The sequence below is a fragment of the Trachemys scripta genome, chromosome 15, assembly GCF_013100865.1.
Source record: "Trachemys scripta elegans isolate TJP31775 chromosome 15, CAS_Tse_1.0, whole genome shotgun sequence".
Lineage (NCBI taxonomy): Eukaryota > Metazoa > Chordata > Testudines > Emydidae > Trachemys > Trachemys scripta.
The window spans coordinates 2,142,156-2,159,669 of NC_048312.1; the positions used below are offsets into that span (position 1 = coordinate 2,142,156).

At 45.7% G+C, this 17,514-nt stretch overlaps 3 protein-coding genes across 3 annotated transcripts in view; 2 read left to right on the forward strand and 1 right to left on the reverse strand.

The window, feature by feature from the left end:
* TPST2 (tyrosylprotein sulfotransferase 2) overlaps positions 1-1,761 on the forward strand; it is a 40,555-nt gene extending 38,794 nt beyond the window's left edge. Inside the window, exons 8-9 of the mRNA XM_034791075.1 lie at positions 3-49; positions 1,289-1,761. Of these exons, the coding sequence (XP_034646966.1) occupies positions 3-32 (30 nt within the window). The 3' untranslated portion in view covers positions 33-49; positions 1,289-1,761. The remainder of the gene's footprint in view (positions 1-2; positions 50-1,288) is intronic.
* A 503-nt stretch (positions 1,762-2,264) lies between these two features.
* On the forward strand, positions 2,265-11,951 carry TFIP11 (tuftelin interacting protein 11). Its single transcript, XM_034791115.1, has 13 exons — positions 2,265-2,383; positions 2,579-2,781; positions 3,497-3,650; positions 4,333-4,489; positions 5,037-5,164; positions 5,722-5,874; positions 6,785-7,294; positions 7,984-8,090; positions 8,349-8,517; positions 8,731-8,974; positions 9,338-9,480; positions 9,837-10,002; positions 11,478-11,951. Exons 2-13 carry the CDS (start codon positions 2,585-2,587, stop codon positions 11,831-11,833), a joined length of 2,484 nt encoding a protein of 827 aa, XP_034647006.1. The 5' UTR covers positions 2,265-2,383; positions 2,579-2,584; the 3' UTR covers positions 11,834-11,951.
* Positions 11,952-12,794: 843 nt separating this feature from the next.
* SRRD (SRR1 domain containing) lies at positions 12,795-17,378 on the reverse strand. Its single transcript, XM_034791116.1, has 6 exons — positions 17,147-17,378; positions 15,885-16,147; positions 15,712-15,810; positions 15,123-15,274; positions 13,717-13,762; positions 12,795-13,297 (listed from the first exon to the last, which is right to left on the reverse strand). The coding sequence occupies exons 2-6, from the start codon at positions 16,086-16,088 to the stop codon at positions 13,115-13,117; spliced, it is 684 nt and encodes a 227-aa protein (XP_034647007.1). The 5' UTR covers positions 16,089-16,147; positions 17,147-17,378; the 3' UTR covers positions 12,795-13,114.
* Positions 17,379-17,514: the final 136 nt, after the last annotated feature.

Consider the following 17,514-nt stretch of genomic DNA (forward strand, 5'->3'; position numbering starts at 1 on the left):
AGGTGACTCAGAATACGTCTGCTTCTCACTGAAAGTTAATGATTTCCAGGTAGGTACTTGTGCCTTACTTGGAAATCCTGCAGATCTGTCTGCATTGCTCTGGGGTGGGGTTTTGCCTGCATAATTTCTAATGCCTGTTGCTTAGAGTTCAGTGGCTCTAGGTGTGCTCCTGAGACATATCAACTCCATGTTCAGTTAATTGCTCCAATTTGCCAGAATAATGCTGTTACTTTGCCAGATGGATTTCAAAACGTGACATCACCAGTCTGTAGGATTGCTGAGAACATGGAAATGTCCAGATGAACTGAGCAGTAGTTCTGTGTTGCAGCAGGAGAAGCTCTGATAACCCTCTAGGATGTGCCATTGACCTCCATGGATTAATAACAACAAAAAGTCAGACAGACTATTTTGTAATTAACAAAACAAAACAAACAACACCTCTGTAGTTCTCGCTTTCCCCTCTTCTTCTGAAACACAGCTTAAGGTCTGTGTTTTTACACAATAATCCCTACACTGTGTTGTAAAAACAATTGTGAGCACTTGTAAAATCTAAGGCCACGTCTACACTTACAAGTTGATAGCGGCTCAGCTGTACCAAGACAGCTTTGCTGCTGTATGAGCGCTCGTGTAGCCGTGTTATGCTGATGGGAGAGAGCTCTCCCGTTGGCATAATAGCTACCGCCGCTTCTTGAGTTGGTTTTATGCTGGGGGAAGAGCATCTCCCGCGTACATAGCACTGTGCACATGAGCACTTATGCCATCAAAATTTGTTACTTAGTGGGGTATTTTTTCACCCTCCTGAGCGACAAAAGTGTTGACATAAGTGCTAATGTAGACATGGCCTGACATTTAGAATGAATTGGAAATGTCTTGTTCTGAGTTTGAGACACAAATGAACATCATAATGATTGTGATAAAGGAAACAACAGCATTGAACAGGAACAGAGGGTCTATTAGGCCTGGTCTACACTTACAGCATACACTGACATAGTGCTGTCAGTTAGGGGTTTGAATCCCTCCCCCCTCAGAAGCAGAGCTCTGCTGACAACAAAAGCAGCAGTTTGAGGAGTTCCTATAATGGCGGCGCGCCTCCTGTCTGTATACGGTGCATCTACACTGGGGGAATAGGCTCTGCCGTGGAGATGTAGCACCAGTCTTGGTTCCTGGTTGAGAGTTTGTAGGTCTCTCACAAAGTCATTTGTAAGAGCCCTGGGTACAAATGATCATAGATTTGCTGTATTAGTATATAGCTCATTCCTCTGACTAAAATACCTTTCCCCCCCTGCAGGATGTTGCAAGTGGCCTTTCATTGCCCAGCAGAGAAGGAATTTGCAAATGCAGAAGTGGAAATCTGTTATCCAAGCATATTGCTTGCTACTAATATTGCCAAAATGTGACTGCTGTACCAGGAATGTATTTGCATTTATTTGCAAAGGTCAAACATTTAACACTTCAAGTACCAGTTGTCTACCTTTTCTGAACACTCTGTGGTAAAGAGAAAAATCTGTGGAAATGAATTTTCCAACTGACCCTTCGAAGTGCATTGGAAAGAGATTTTATATTCAGTTACTTGAGAACTTTTTAAAGTTGCATTAAAATGGTCTTGTAATTTTGTTCTCTCATTTGAAACCAGAAATAAGTGTAATAACCACATAGAGCCTTTGTTGTACAAGTGACAATCGGCACCTGCCTTCTCTCATTCCTTCACTCGTAACGTACAGAGTCTATTGAAGAGTTAATATATGAGGCCGTTCTGTTTCAGGCGTGGCTCAGTCTGGTTTATTTCCTGTGGTGCGACTGTTGTCCGATGTGTCCTAGGGGTGCTGGGCCAAGCCCCCTGCTGCTGCTCGCTCTCCTGAGGTGCCCCCGGCCTATGAGCCCGGCTGGGGATGCGCCGAGGGGATGGGGCTGCCGGACGCCTGCGAGGGGAACCAGGCCTGGGGGGCCGGGGGGGCAGGGGCCCGTGGGGGTGCAGTGTCCGTGGGACCCCAGGCAGCAGCTGGGTGCCCCCAGGCCTGTGGCCAGGTGCCCCCTGGCTGCCCATGGGGCCAAACCACCACCCTGCTGGGGGGTGGAGAGCCTGGGGGCAGGGCAGGGGCTGGGCCAGGCTGGCCCCGCCCCACGAGCAGTCAGCCAGCACCAGCGAGAGGCGAGGCCAGGACGGGCGGCGGGGCGGGCCGCTCTGCCTTCATGTCTCTATGGTTAGGGGCGTGGCTTGGGCAGGCGCAGTCGCGGCGCGGCCCCGGAAGTAAAGGCCACAGCTTCCTGTTTCCGGGTCAGCAGCGCAGGCCGCCTTCGAGCAGCGGAGCCGAGTGCCGGCGGCCCCGAGCGGGAATCTTCCGAGGCCCGTGTGACCGCGGGCGGAGCCCGCCCTCCCCGCGCGGTGAGCGGCCGGCACCCGGGGTAGACGCGGTCCCCGTGCCCCCCCCCCCCCCCGGTGGCCCCCCCCCCGCGCCGCCGGTGCCCCCCCCGTCCCCTCCCCCACTGGTGTCACCGCCTCACCTGTGCTGTGCCATGTCCGCCACCCCCATGTTCCCAGCGGCTCGCGCTGACTCTGCCCGGTGTTGCTCTCTCCCAGGCCATCATGTCCATGTCCCATCTCTACGGCAAAGATGACGATGGTGATGTGGAGATGGAGAAATTTGAAATCACGGACTGGGACCTGCAGAACGAGTTCAACCCCAACCGCCAGCGCCACTGGCAGACCAAGGAGGAGGCCACCTATGGCGTGTGGGCTGAGCACGACTCGGACGACGAGAGGCCCAGCTTTGGAGGCAAACGGTACGGGCAGTTACCAGTGCCCTGCAAACTCTGGCAGGACTGTGAACAGACAATCGTCTCTTTGTTGTTAGCGTAGCTTATAAGCTAAAGTAACAGTCCAAATGAGATACTGCTTTCTTCGTGCAATAGATTTCTCACTTTTAATATGCTTCTTTTCTCTGTCAGTCCCCAAAGAACTATTTGGGGGACTCCTTTATAAGTTCGATAGGATATTTGATTTTGCAAGTTTTCCTATGAATGTAAATCAGTCACTTGATGTATAGAGCCTGATACAGAAGGCGAAGCTCTCCATGAAACTCTGCTACTGTGGCCAGTTTGAGACTGTAATGGCTTTGGAGGGTATCTGTGCGGAGAGGGGTGGGGTTAATATTTAGTTCAGTGTGTTATCAAATGGACTGAATTCTTCATATATAGTTTGGTTCCAAAATTTGTTTCCTTATTGCCCAGTTAGTAAGGGGTTTGTGAGGGGGATCACCAGTGTGCTAGGTTACAACTCGTTAGAGAGAGCCTTGCGCGCACACTCAGAACCAACATTTTCCATAATGAAATATCAGAAGTTTGAATTTAACAGCTTTTACTACTATTTCTTAACACTGAGTTTATTTTGAAATCAGGAAAAACTGCATCAAGGTGTTTCTGAGTGTGTGCATTTCCAGTTCTGATTCAGTGGTACTGTGTTACAACAGCATGACTGTGAAATCCCCTTTTTGTGCAGCTCTCGGGACTACTCAGCCCCCGTTAATTTCATCAGTGCGGGACTAAGGAAAGCTGCAGCTGAGGAAGTGCTAGAAGAAGACTCAGATGAGGATGAGAAGCCCATTAAGCAGGAAGAATTCCCTAAAGAGTTTGTACCAAAGAAGTTAAAAACAGTGAGTTATTCATAAAAGTATCAGACCTATTTAGGTTATTTACAGAGCGCCAGCCACGGTACAGTCCAGGTACTGGTTCAGTAATACAGCAGCTGAGAAGGGAGAACAGTGGCTGAGTAAAACCACTTGTGATACTGGTTTGCAGTGGAGGGAGAAGTTTCCCTTGGCTTTTTTTGTGTATTTTGATGGATTGCGTATGTTCTTGGGAGCTTCACTCCTCCCCAGGCCTCTTAAGCCGTTTCCCTTAATTGATACTCATTTTGAGTTGAATGAGGTTGAAGTAAATGAATGTCTAGGTTTTGCTTCCACCCATCAACAATAAATATTTTTTCAAATTATTTCTTTTCACAGTACTAAATGTGACTAGCATAAGCAAATTACCAATTAAATGGATTAAAAATCAAAATCCATTTTTCGACTGTTCAGATGCAAAATATCAGGAACCAGTTTATTTCTGCCCACCATAGAGCCTTATAGATCAGCCCATAATGGGAACGGGGCTACAAACCCCCAACTCCAGCAGTGGGCCTAGGGGGCTCTCTGACGGATAGTTCGAAGAGCAGCTCAGAGTGCAGGCTGGTGAGGCTCCTCAGGGGAAGTCTCATCTTGAGACCGATGGCGAGGAGCTTGGTGATTAGATCATTTATCTGATATTGGTTTCTTTTCTTTTTCTTTTTCACAGGGTGGCAATTTCAAACCCAGCCAGAAAGGATTTATAGGAGGGACCAAATCTTTCATGGACTTCGGCAGCTGGGAGAGACACACCAAGGGAATAGGGCAGAAGCTTCTTCAGAAAATGGGTTATGTCCCTGGTAGAGGGCTTGGAAAGAATGCTCAAGGTACTGTGTGTTTCCCCCAAGAGCGTGGGCCTGAGATGGGGATTCTGTAAGGAAACTGCAAACTTGGTTCTTGTTTGCCCACCTCTCCTTCAGACAAGTTGGATCTTCAAGATCAAATCCAGTTGTATTAGTTTTAAATAATTACAGCAGTAATTAGATGAAATTGACATGTGGTGGGAGACTGCACAATCTCTGATTATGGAGCATGAGGAGGAGACAATAGGAGGGAGATTAAATTAAAAGGCATTCAACTTGGAACAATCAAAGGGAATGCTATTTTGTGCAGTGGTTAGAATTCATTAGCATCAATGGTCAGAGGAACATGCTACAGCAGGTTTTTAAAAGTGCCTGAAAATTTTAGGGCCACCACTAACAATGTGTAACTGCAAAACACTGACACTGCTGAAGACAGAATGTCAGACTGGATGATCTGTGCCAGTTTGATAGGTCACCATAGGAAAAAGAGAGTTATTTACAGCTTTTCCTGTTCAAATGGTTAGACTCCCCATCCTAGCTGACGTTCACTAACTGTTCTGAAACTCCCCAGGTATCATCAATCCGATTGAGGCCAAGCAAAGGAAAGGCAAAGGAGCCTTGGGAGCATATGGCTCTGAACGAACCAGTCAGTCCTTGCAGGACTTCCCTGTTGTTGACTCCGAGGAAGAAGCTGAAGAGGTATGACTCTTGGTCTGTCTGTTTCACAGGGTTAAGGACTCACTCTGTGTTGAAGACTCCCATCGCAATGTGATGTGAAATCCGGCTGTAGTAGTAGGGCATTCTCCCATGTCGGGGAAGCCATTCAGTTCAGCGGCATGCAGGAAGCTGAAGTTAGATGTGTGTGTGTTGTGTTGTTCTCTCCCGCTATCACTTGAAAGAGAAACTTATGCTAATGGCTTTGCCCTTGCTGCTGGAATCTCACTTGCTAATGCTCCGGGACTGGAAAGCCTGTTTATTTGGCTGGGCTAATGAGAACATTTGAAGGTATTTTTCCCTCTGTCCTGGGAATAAGATCCAGAAATGTACTGGTTAGGACCATCTGTAATATGTTTGACTCAGCCACAGAATTTCAGCCAGTAACCTGCCATTCAGCTTTAATCTTTGCCTATCGTTTTTCTATACTGCATTCTTTAAGGGACCTGAGCTGAAATATTCTTGTGTAAAGAATCCTATGACAGATTTGCATGGCTGGCCAGCAACCTGCATCTCTGGTCTGACTTTGGCTTTTTATTTAGGAATTTCAGAAAGAGCTCAGTCAGTGGAGGAAGGATCCTAATGGAGGCAAGAAAAAACCCAAATATGCCTACAAGACAGTAGAAGAATTGAAGGCCAAAGGCAGGATTGGCAAGCAGCTCACAACTCCTCAAAAGGAACTGTCCCAAGTTAAGGTAAGACCAATATCCACAGCAATGATATGTTTAAATCTCTGGGAGATTAGCATCTGTCTAAGGTGCATTGTCCTCATGATCATCCAGACAAGATACTTAGCAGAAAATCTGCAGAGCATGTGGCAGGATCTTGTTGCCCCTCTGAGCAAAAGTGCTGGTTCTGCGAGTACTTAAGAATCATTGATGAACATAACAGAGGCGAGTCATAAGCTTTGGTTATTGACAGGCTAATGAGAACCAAATTCTCAACCCCTTGAGGGACAGTGACTGGACTTGTCCTCGGTGCAGCCAGTGAACTTCTGCTTGTCTGAAACAGGGCTGCCCAGAGGATTCAGGAGGCCTGGGGCAAAGCAATATCGGGGGCCCCTTCCATAAAAAAAAAAAGTTGCAATACTATAGAATGCTATATTCTCGTGGGGGCCCTTGTGGGGCCCAGGGCAAATTGCCCCCTTTGCCCCCCCCCCCCCCCCCCCCCCGGCCGCGGCCCTGGTCTGAAATCCCAGTTCTTGAGGTAATAGAATTGCTTAAGACTTTCCTCCAGACGCAGCATGCAGTTCCTTATGTTATAAGGTGACTTGTATTTACAGTCTTGTGAAATGGTAAAGGGGAAAACCTAGTCCTTTCTCTCCAGATACAGGCAGATAGAAAAGACCTTTTCTCTGCTCTTATTTCTGCCCCCAGGTCCTAATTTCCTGTGACTCCAAATCCTTAGCAAGGCTATAACTGCATGGAGTGCAGTTGCTTTTGAGAGAGACCCCAAGTGCTGCATTTTCAGTTTGTCTTCTCGCTCAAATAACTTGGTTATGTTAATAACAACCGGAAGCTGCTGAATTACCAGGATAGCTTCCAGTCTCAATTCTGGGTAATGAACTCTGGCTGTTTAGACATACTTGTTTTTGTTTATTGGAAGGTTATAGACATGACTGGCCGGGAACAAAGGGTTTATTACAGTTACAGTCAAATCAGCCATAAGCACAATATCCCAGATGACAATCCTCAGCAGCCACTGGGCAAAGACTCCAAGCCCCAAGCATTTGCCTTGCCAGAACTGGAGCACAACTTGCAACTTCTCATCGACATCACAGAGCAGGAGATCATCCAGAATGACCGGCAGCTGCAGTACGAGAGAGACATGGTTGTCAACCTGACCCATGAGATACAGAAGATGTCTGAAGTCCTCTCGCATGAGGAGACAGCAATTAGCAACCTCAGCAAGGTCCTGGAATTGGTGGAGGAATGCGAGAGGCGAATGCAGCCGAACTGTGACAATCCACTTACCCTGGATGAATGTGCAAAGATTTTTGAGACCCTCCAAGATAAGTATTATGAGGAATACAGGATGTCCGATAGAGTGGACCTGGCAGTAGCTATCGTGTTTCCTCTCATGAAAGATTACTTCAAGAACTGGGATCCCCTCAAGGTGAGTACTGGGTTTGGCTTCAGTATTTTATCAGTTAGGACTGAAAAGATTTTTGTAGTTTGCTTTGATTGAAAAGTTGACTAAACGACCATAGGAAATCATTCAGTTTGTTCATGGTCTACTGTGGTAAATGTATGCATGCAAAATGTGGGAGCACTCTTAACCTGCTAATAAAAGGAGGGCTGCTGACATTAGAAAATCTTGGCCTTCAGCTTCAGTGAGTAAAGTGACTGGAGATTGTGGGAGTCTCAATGTTTGGAGACCCGTTATCAAGGGACCTGATTTTCAGAGGCTGGTAATGCTCAGAAGAAACAGTAAATGGCAAGACAAATCCCTTTCCTTGTACTGCATGGGAAATCCGCCTTACTTGGCAATTAAAGGGTGTGCTATCCAGCACGTCATGCCATTTTAGCACGATAGATAAAACATATAGTATCGTATCTGTAGTATGTAGCTTTAGCTTTTAAAAATCTTATTTCTCCTTGCCCTGGTATCTTTGGTTTATATTAAATCCACTCCAGGGTTATACCCTAGTGGGAGACTGTCTGCCACATCCTGTCAGCTTGCTGTTTGTCAGAGGGGAGGCAGGTCTCTCTCCCTCAGCACATTACCACCACCCCACTGCTTTGCATGCTAATGGGCAACCATGAAAGAAGTAAACGCTGCCCTGGCTCATTTTTTCTTTTCAGGACTGTATGTACGGCACAGAAATTATAGCCAAGTGGAAAAGGCTTTTAGAAAATGATCAGTTGTTATCGCACAGTGGGCAGGACCTAGCAACGGATGCTTTTCACAGGTAACCAATAAACCAATGGTACTTGTATGCAGCACCCTCAAATGATGGTCAGTTGGGGATGGAGAAGAGTGGGTGGAAATGCACTTTCCAGCTGATGCCCTTTAATGAGCTGAAGTGTTTGTTAAAATCCAGCTGTCAAATGTAAACTAAGTAGCCTTTTTAATTCCTTGAAGTCCTCTATAAAAGACAAACCAAACGTTTAACATTCACTTCTACCAGACGTAGGCTGTAGCTTAATCTTGACTTTGATTTTTCCAGGCTTATGTGGGAAATGTGGATGCCCTATGTAAGAAACATAATAACACAGTGGCAGCCGAGAAACTGTGGACCAATGGTAGATTTCTTGGACAGCTGGGTGCATGTTATTCCTGTTTGGATATTGGATAATATTCTGGATCAGCTTATCTTCCCCAAACTACAGAAGGAGGTAAGATGAGAAGCCACGCTCTGAACCAACGTTCAGACCACCATGAGTTACGAATATTTGATAACCTTTTCATTTTGGAGCCTCAGTGCAGCATTATTAACAGGGGGATGCTTTCATTATAATTTTGTGTGCATTTGGCAGAGAGGGGCTCAGCTGCTTAGGAGTCACTGGACAGATTTATTTCTATTGCAATAACTTTTTGTTTGTTTCAAGGTTGAAAACTGGAACCCTCTGACAGACACTGTCCCAATCCACTCTTGGATTCACCCCTGGCTTCCACTGATGCAGTCTCGATTAGAGCCATTATATTCTCCAATCCGAAACAAGTTGGCAAATGCACTGCAGAAATGGCATCCCAGTGATTCCTCAGCCAAACTGATCCTTCAGCCCTGGAAAGAAGTGTTTACACCAGGATCTTGGGAAGCTTTCATGGTCAAAAACATTGTGCCTAAACTCGGTGAGGCAAGCCAAAGAACAGAGTCTCACACAACCCCCCTGATGCCATCCCAACTGGTTTAAAGTCTCTCTAGCCTAAAGTAAAACTCAGTGTCCTGTTTTAAGATGTATGCTTCTAGCAGAGAGTAGCACCCAGTAGAGATTTAGCATACTTGCCTTTTTGGAGCCAAGGATGGCTTCTGTAGCTATTCAGATTACCCAAACAGTTTAAAGAGTTTGAACCCTGTTAGGCAGCATCTTTGATTTAAGTCCTCTTCGACCACTTAAACTGCTAGCTGAATAGGTTGAAGTACTTCCTGCAGTTTAAAGCAGCCAATGTGCCAGCAGAGCAGTTCCTATTCTGACTTCTCTCTTCTCTCCCCAGGGATGTGTCTCAATGAGCTCGTCATTAACCCTCACCAGCAGCATATGGATGCATTTTACTGGGTGATCGACTGGGAGGGGATGGTCTCTGTGTCCAGCCTTGTTGGACTTCTGGAGAAACACTTCTTCCCCAAATGGCTGCAGGTGTGTAGTTAAGAGACTAACCAATGAACTGTTTGCTTTAAAGAACAAGCCAATGATAAGGTGGTGCTGAATGGCTGTGAGGGACTTGGCTCTCTGGCTGTTGCCCAGTGAAATATTTTATTGGTTAAACTCAGAATTCCAACTCCTGCCCAGTGTATATTGCATGGCAGAAATGGCTTGAACGTTAAATGCAGACATTTCTTAGCGATGGCTCCGTGTATATCAGATGGAGACTCTGCTTCTTTAGCAGATCAGATTTACAGTCCCTTCTTGTTAGTAGAAGCAAATGTAGAATCAAACTAATTGATCCATGTTTGTGCCGCCCCACTGATGTGTGTTTTTCGATTTCTTTGCAGGTGCTGTGCTCCTGGCTAAGTAATAGCCCCAATTATGAAGAGATCACCAAGTGGTACCTTGGTTGGAAGTCTATGTTCTCTGACCAGGTGTTAGCACATCCATCGATTAAGGACAAATTTAATGAAGCTCTTGATATCATGAACCGGGCTGTCTCTTCCAATGTCGGTAAGTAACTTGTTGTGAAGGCTTCACCGTTTCTGTCCTACCTAGTGCTTCCCAATACAGCAGTACCTGATTCTTGTGTATGAGTTTCTATTCAGTCAGAACCCCTGCTAACTACAATTTCCATAGATCCTGCCACCACTCATGAAAAAATACTTTGCTTCTGTTTCACAAATGTGTGGCACTAGACTGCTGTTCTGATAGCTGCAGTTGACTGAAATATAAAAAAATTTTTGTACAGTTGCTGTTTCCATATTTAAAGGGCAGAGGTGTCGAGATGTTAAGTGTCTTGTATCTGTGTGTTTATATTTCAGTGATTAACATAAGAACAGACAGGCTGGGTCAGACTACAGGCCCATCTAGCCCAGTATCCTGTCTTCTGACAGTGGCCAATGCCAGGTGCTTCAGAGGGAATGAACAGAACAGGGAATCATCAAGTGATCCATCCTATTCCCAGCTTCTGGCAAACAAGGCCAGGGACATCATCCCTGAGGGGCCATTGTTCAAATACTTGGTTTCTAAAGCTACAGTCTGTGATCTTTGCTTTGTGGTGAAAATTGGTGCTTCTTCCCAGCACTATGGAAGTGTCCAGGAGGAAGCACTGTTGGGAATTAGTGCAGCTTGTTAGCAGCTGACAGGATTGTGGGGGGAGAACTAAACACATAAAAGGTGCAAAACTTAGAGAAGAATAAACTGTCTCTGAAACCCACTTCCCTGTTTTGTGTGTCCTGCCCCAGCAGTGAATCAACATCTTACCCTGCTTCTTTTAAAGTTGTATTGTATAGTCCTGTGGAAGGACTGGGCCCATGGCACATAGAAGGTAGTCCAGAGTCAGTCTTGAAGGCTGCGTTATATTCCTATAGTAAAATGATGAACCAGATACACAGCTATAGGTGTACATTGTACCATACTGGGAATTCACCTCTTCTGCGACACTCCTAGCATGGTACTCAGAGCAGGCACCAAGTGACACAAAGCCTCTCTCTGTGTGTGTGGAGTTGCTGAGTGATGTTGAGCTCTTTACAGCTACTGAAGTGCCTGGCTTCTCAGCAGTCACTCTGTCTAACCTGCTAGTAGACAGCTGGTCTGATTGCAGGGGCTTAGGTTTGCATGGAGCATGGCATGTTTGCCCAGCTTTCCCTCCGTTTCTAATGGCATTGCAGTGGAACAACTTCCTCCAAGCGTCCCTGTCCAACCTGTTCTAGACACTCTGGTGAGATTCAGTGACAAAGGATTGTTTTAAATCCTGCCATTTGTCATAGTTCAAAAGAATTGATTCAGAGCATGTTTCGCCTGAATATCCTGCTATCACTTTAGCATCAAATACTGTAAAAGATGTACCGTAGCGTTTAAGACTCTGTCCCACTGGGCTAGGTGAATGCTGCACCCCCGACATTCAGCATTTAGGTTCACCGCTGTATCCTGTTCAAACATAGATTGAAACCTTGTCTTCACCTATTTCACTCTTTCCCAAACAGGTGGCTACATGCAACCAGGTGCTCGGGAAAACATTGCCTATCTCACTCACACCGAGCGGAGGAAAGACTTCCAGTATGAAGCTATGCAGGAGCGGCGAGAGGCTGAGAACATGGCCCAACGGGGCATAGGCATGGCTGCTAGCTCTGTGCCAATGAATTTTAAGGACCTCATTCAAACAAAAGCAGAAGAACACAATATCGTCTTCATGCCTGTGATCGGGAAGCGGCATGAAGGAAAACAATTGTACACATTTGGACGAATTGTGATTTACATTGACAGGGGCGTCGTGTTTGTACAAGGAGAAAAGACATGGGTGCCAACCTCTCTTCAGAGTCTCATTGATATGGCTAAATAAGGATCCTGCTCTGTGCCAGGAGCATTGTACATAGTAAGTATTGTCAAGATCCCCCTGCTGACAGCTGTTTAGTGTGACTGTCTTACAATAAAGAGGTGACTTGACTTCGTAGATCTGATGGATTTTCAGCTCTGTAGGATTTTTTTTTAACAGTGCTGTTCAGATAGCACACGTTGGTAAAGTTAACGTTTAAAAGGTGCTGTTGAGTGAGAGATACAAGCAGTTGTCACCCTTTAAACTAGATTAGCAATCATATCAGCTATGCAAAAAAAGTATTAATTTCTCACCTAACAATTTCCCATGAGGCAACAGCTGCACCGCTAAAACCCTCAAGAAAAATGTTTCTTTAACTTGCTTGGCTGATGAAATCATGCTTCCTGAATACCAATTCAATGTGTGGGTAATTCGACATTTCTTTCTGGTTTTAGCTTCACCCTTGCACTGGAATCCCCCAGGCAAAGCCTTATGATAGGTAATGTCAAACACAGGCCTCAGAGTGGGTGGGTGGTGATGCTTCAACAAACTTAGAGGACATCTGCTTGGAAGAACTTGCTCAGTATCTCTATACGTATTAGTGATGAGTTGTTTAAGGCCTGACTCCTCCTGTCTAGAGGTACTCAAGATCTGGATCATCATGCAAGAATGCAGTCAAATAGCTAACTTTCCATAGCAGTGCACAGGGAAAGCTCCCCTGTAGTTCATGGCTTCTTGATACAGTATTTTTAGCTGTGGTTGAGAACCCCTTAACCTCTCCAATCCTTGAGAGAGAGCATCTCATTCTCTGTTCTGTAGCGTGTCAGACACAACTGAGAAGAACTCGCTGATACAAAATACAGATCTAAACTTCTACCTCACGGACGGCCAGCCTTGATCTGGGGAGGTTACAGAAAGCAGGCCCAGTCTTCTAGGAACTGGTCAGTTCAACACAGTCACTTTTTAAAGCACAAGATACAAGTGTTCAGCAAAATGGAAAAAGAACTAGTATGACTTTATTTAGTGAATAATAAATAAGGTAAGCTAAGGTACAGATTTAAAAAAAAAATCACTACCTCTGAGAAAAACCTGTCACATTAAGCTCTGTTTGCAGATAGTGCTGCTGCCGTCAAGATTTCTGGCTAAATATGTTAGCCAACCCCCCTGTTATATTGATAGTTGTGGTAAGTGAGCTTAACATCCACTTCCTATAAGTGAATGTAGCCCTGTAAAAACAGGCACAAACTCCAGGGCGTAATTAAAGGTTCCATTTCAATCTGGTCCTAGCATGAAACAACTCCATTTGTCCTATTTCCTGATAATCTCCAGGTCATCACATTCCGGGTACATTGGTTCTTCCTGAAACTGCCAGGCTTCCGGTGGGAGCTCCTTGAGTTTTTGTAAAGGAAACCAGTGGATGGAGGTGTCATTAAATATATCCATATACTGAGGATGAATTGGAAATGCAGCTTCCTCGGTCCCTTTTAAAATCTAGACATGGTTGAACAGCACAATTATGCAAGATACAATAGAACATGGTTTCCATAATCAAAATCAATCTTGGTAAAATATGTGTAAACTAGAAACCTTGCATGCAATGTGTCATCCAGCCCTTAAACAGCTGAGCTAGGCTCCTGCCAGACCCCTTTAGCTCTAGCACAGTGGTTTTCTATCTTTTTCATTTACGGACCCCTAAACATTTTTTATTTGAGGTGTGAACCCCTTTGGAAACCTTAAGACAGTCTGTGGACCACCACAGGTTGAAAACCACTGCTTCGGCATGCAAGAACCAACAAAAGGGATTATTACAAAAATTATGTAACTGCTCTCATTAATTTATCATCAATATCTAGAGACTAAGGTGACTATCCAATACAATATATTCATGTTTCTTAAATAGTAAACTGTACCTTTGCTATGTACAAATAATCTCGCTCTAATATTCTTGCCAACAACCTAGAAACAAAGACAAACATTAGTACTGGAACCAATTGACTTTACTGTTGATTTGTGTTTTGGAAGCTTGTTGTATTAAGAGACAAAATGAAGTTAGTTAACACACAAGGCTGAAGTTGTACAGAACATATAAAATGTCTATTCCAAGGAAAGCACAGATGAAGCCCTTAGCATCAGGCTTAGTTTAGATAGATGGAGTCTACCTCACTAATTTCTATGTGCATGTGAAAACTAGAAAAAGCAACTGGGCCTGTACAAGGGGCAATTTTGAACACATTTAAATATTGGTTTGTAATGAACTCAGGTTATTCTGAGGTCTGCTCAGACATTACAGGAGTATGGAGAAAAAGGACAAAGTCACAGAGAAAGGCAGAGGCTGCATGTTTAGAAAGTGACATGTCACAAGTTTACCAGAGCATGGTCTTGCCCTCCAACAGGTGATCTTCACCCATAACCTTTCCAATGTGAGGAGTAGTAAAGGAGTCATCTAGCAACTCCAGTCAGGAAGGTTGAGCTAATGTAATAGCAAGGATAAACAATTTCTTTATCTGCCCTTGACATGCTGCTTGTATCTTGGGGGAGGGATAGCTCAGTGATTTGAGCATTGGCTGCTAAACCCAGGGTTGTGAGTTCAGTCTTTGAGGGGGCCACTTAGGGATCTGGGGCAAAATCAGTACTTGGTCCTGCTAGTGAAGGCAGGGGGCTGGACTCGATGACCTTTCAGGGTCCCTTCCAGTTCTATGAGATAGGTATATCTCCATAAATTATTATTTATATTATCTTGCAAAATAGTCAGTTTGGAGGTACAGTGTAGACACTCTCCTACTTCGATGGAGGGGCCTGGTGGCTAAAATGGGTTTAAAAGGCAACACTTCTGGTTCTGTTTTCAATCACAGATACATATATTAATCTTTCCCTGCTGTGCCTGCCCACAAGCAGAAAAGTGAAATGTATAAACATTGAGAGCTGCACTGCTCGGGTGACTGAACCTTGCCCAGTCTCAAGAACAGGAAGCTAGAGGCCTCCCAAATTGTCACTGTTCTAGAGAAAAGAGCCTCTCACCTCAGCAGTGTTGTAATCCCCAAATCAGGGTGCATGGAAGTTTAATTGACTAGATCTCATCTGAAAGGCCACAGACTTGGCAGCAAGTCAAAGCTTTGTTGATAGATTGAACCTTAAAACCTTAAAGTGCAGAAGATATTTGCGCTGATGATTAAGTTCTGCATGAAAAGACAGCTCCTCCAGTGTTTGTGAAGATATCACAGAAGCAGGTAAGCATAAAGGATTACTGCTGTAATGAGAGTTAGTGAATGAAATTCTGCCTTAGATGTGAGGACATTAATCATTTTTGGGTACCTACCTTTCCTCAATCCCTTTAAAACTGTTCCCAATAATGATCATTTTGGACAGCGCATCTACAGACCAGTTACTCCAGAGCAGATTGTTATACAAAGCCTTTCCACAGTGGATCATATAAAAGACGGTGAATTCATGAATGTGGTGTTTTCCCTCCTGCAGATAAACAGAATTCCTTAAGATTACTCAATCAGCTTCCCTGGTTCTGTAAGCACTAGGGCCCACTCAGTGGCACTCAAAGGCTATTTAAAAGTGCCCAACATTGTTTAAGCCCAGCAGATTTCTTGGCTGGCTGAATGTTCCAACCCATCACCCAGGGAAAAGTTGATGCCATGGGAAACATGCCTCTTTCACAGAAGTGCTACATAAAATGTGACACTTAAACCCTCTGTCAGAACCATGAAAGGGCTACAGGAGAAACTTTCAATTGACCCGACTAGAATTAAGTGAAAGGCAAAAACCCTGCAATATGTCCACATCAAACGCACATGTAGGAAGGAGTGCTTTGATTTCTCTGGAGTGCTCCTTTTTTCTGTTCATCGAATAAACATGTTACTTTACATTTTAGAGATCCCAACCTTAATCCACCTTACCTCATTCTCCAGGACAACTGTTACACCGAGGTCATTCAGAACACTAATTTCCAATTCGGAAAATAAGGGATCAAAAATGTAGCACTGACTTTTGGGAATCTGCAAGAAAGAAAAAGTGTTAGAAGTTACAGGGCCAAGTATCCAGCTCTTTAAACAGAGGGTATAGTTCTTACCTGTAACTTCTCCAGTAACAGAAGCAAGAATGCTAGTTGGTAGCGAGAAATGACACAAGAGGAAAAGCTTCCAATGCCATAACATACACACCGCAGGTGACAGCTTTTGTGAGCTGGCTCTCCTGAAGGCGAACTGGGTTTCATAACTGACTGATGGGATGGTTCAAGTTGCAGGTTTTCAAATGAACACAGGACTTCTGACATAGACCCTGGTGTTTTTTCCCCTTGCTCTAAGCATTTGCTGAGAGATTCTTGGATGGCTCCTGGAGAAAGTGAATGTCAGGCAGGCGTCAGAAATGCCGAAGTATGAGATGTGCTTATATACTTCCAGTTCTAATGTATATCTTTAAACCTCACATTTGCTGAGGAGGCAGCACACTCGGTTCCAGAAGGAAGCCCCACTCACTGCACTGCTGGGACCAGCCCAGTTCTCCCTGGTAGAAAGGATATTGATGTGATTCGCTGTCTCAGGGAGTAGGGCACAAAATCGATGGACGGGCAGCAAGTGGGGAAAACCTCTATAATTTCCCAACCCAAAACAGTTTGAGTCAGTGGGTAAGTTAGCACAGCTCTGAACATCCCTGTAAGAGCGGTTGCAGAATAGAGCCACATGCAAGAACTTTAGAACAGAATATTTTGCAAAGGGTGTATAACCCCATGGGGGGGCATTTATCATGCTTTTATTCCCTTAAACATTATTTTAAAGAGGTGGAGATGAGCAAAGGTGAACCTTATGCTTGTGATAAAGGTGATATCTCTTTGGCTTCTCAGTTGTGTCCATGTTTTATTATTATGGGGCAGCCAAAAACATGGTAAGTGCTTCACAGAAATGAGGCAAGTTACAGAACATGGCCCGAAGAGCTTGTGGTCTAAATTCAGAAGTGACCCCACAGATGACAGAGTCAAACAAGAACTGCAGGGGAAAGGCACAGGCTCACTCATTCTTACATCTAGCCCTCAAGTGCAGTCATTTCAACTGGTCCTGCTTCAGACCCGTGTCACCAGCAGGACAATCCCACACTAGCCATCTCTCATTCTCCACGGAGTGGCCAGGAGTTTGGGGCTGGAGGGAGCCTGGGCCTGGTTTAAAGTGATCTCTCTCCTGCCATCCATCTCCACCCTCTGACAGAGGCTAGGGACACCATTCCTACTTCAGCCATCAGTTCCCGCTGCAGGGGGTTCTCCCCGGCCAGCAAACCCAGCACCAGGCGCGTGAGAACCGGGCCAGGCAGCAGTGACCGACTCCAGCGGGTTCTACTTACTCTGACTGCAGGCCCAGAACGGGGAGCTCAGCAACTCTTCTCTGGGGGAGAGGGAAAGTGCAGCTGTCACCCGGCAGCAGGGTGGCCATGCAGACCGGAATGGGTCTGGGGCAACCGGCGGGGTGAATGGAGAGTCAGGCTGAGCTGGTGGGGCCCCCCGTATGCCTGGGGGGCCGCTCTGCGGGGAGTGTGCGGAGGAGAGGGAGCCCGGCCGGGGTAGGGGGGGTGTGGTCCTGGGGCCCTGTGGCAAGGGAGGGGGGACAGAGGAAGGGATGCATGGCGGGGGGGAGGCATCGGCGGGGGGGGGGTTGGCCCGGGGCGCTGTGGGGGGGGGGGCAGAGGGCGGGGGGCCCCGCAACTCTTCCCTG

Coding starts and splice junctions, on each gene's coding strand:
- SRRD (XM_034791116.1), bottom strand. CDS start 16,088: ATGTCAGAAGTCCTGTGTTCATTTGAAAACCTGCAACTTGAACCATCC. Junction 15,811..15,884: donor TGTTACTGGAGAAGTTACAG/GTAAGAACTATA, acceptor TCTTTCTTGCAG/ATTCCCAAAAGTCAGTGCTA. Junction 13,763..15,122: donor TTTAAAGGGATTGAGGAAAG/GTAGGTACCCAA, acceptor CTTTGTTTCTAG/GTTGTTGGCAAGAATATTAG.
- TFIP11 (XM_034791115.1), top strand. CDS start 2,585: ATGTCCATGTCCCATCTCTACGGCAAAGATGACGATGGTGATGTGGAG. Junction 3,651..4,332: donor TACCAAAGAAGTTAAAAACA/GTGAGTTATTCA, acceptor TCTTTTTCACAG/GGTGGCAATTTCAAACCCAG. Junction 4,490..5,036: donor GCTTGGAAAGAATGCTCAAG/GTACTGTGTGTT, acceptor GAAACTCCCCAG/GTATCATCAATCCGATTGAG.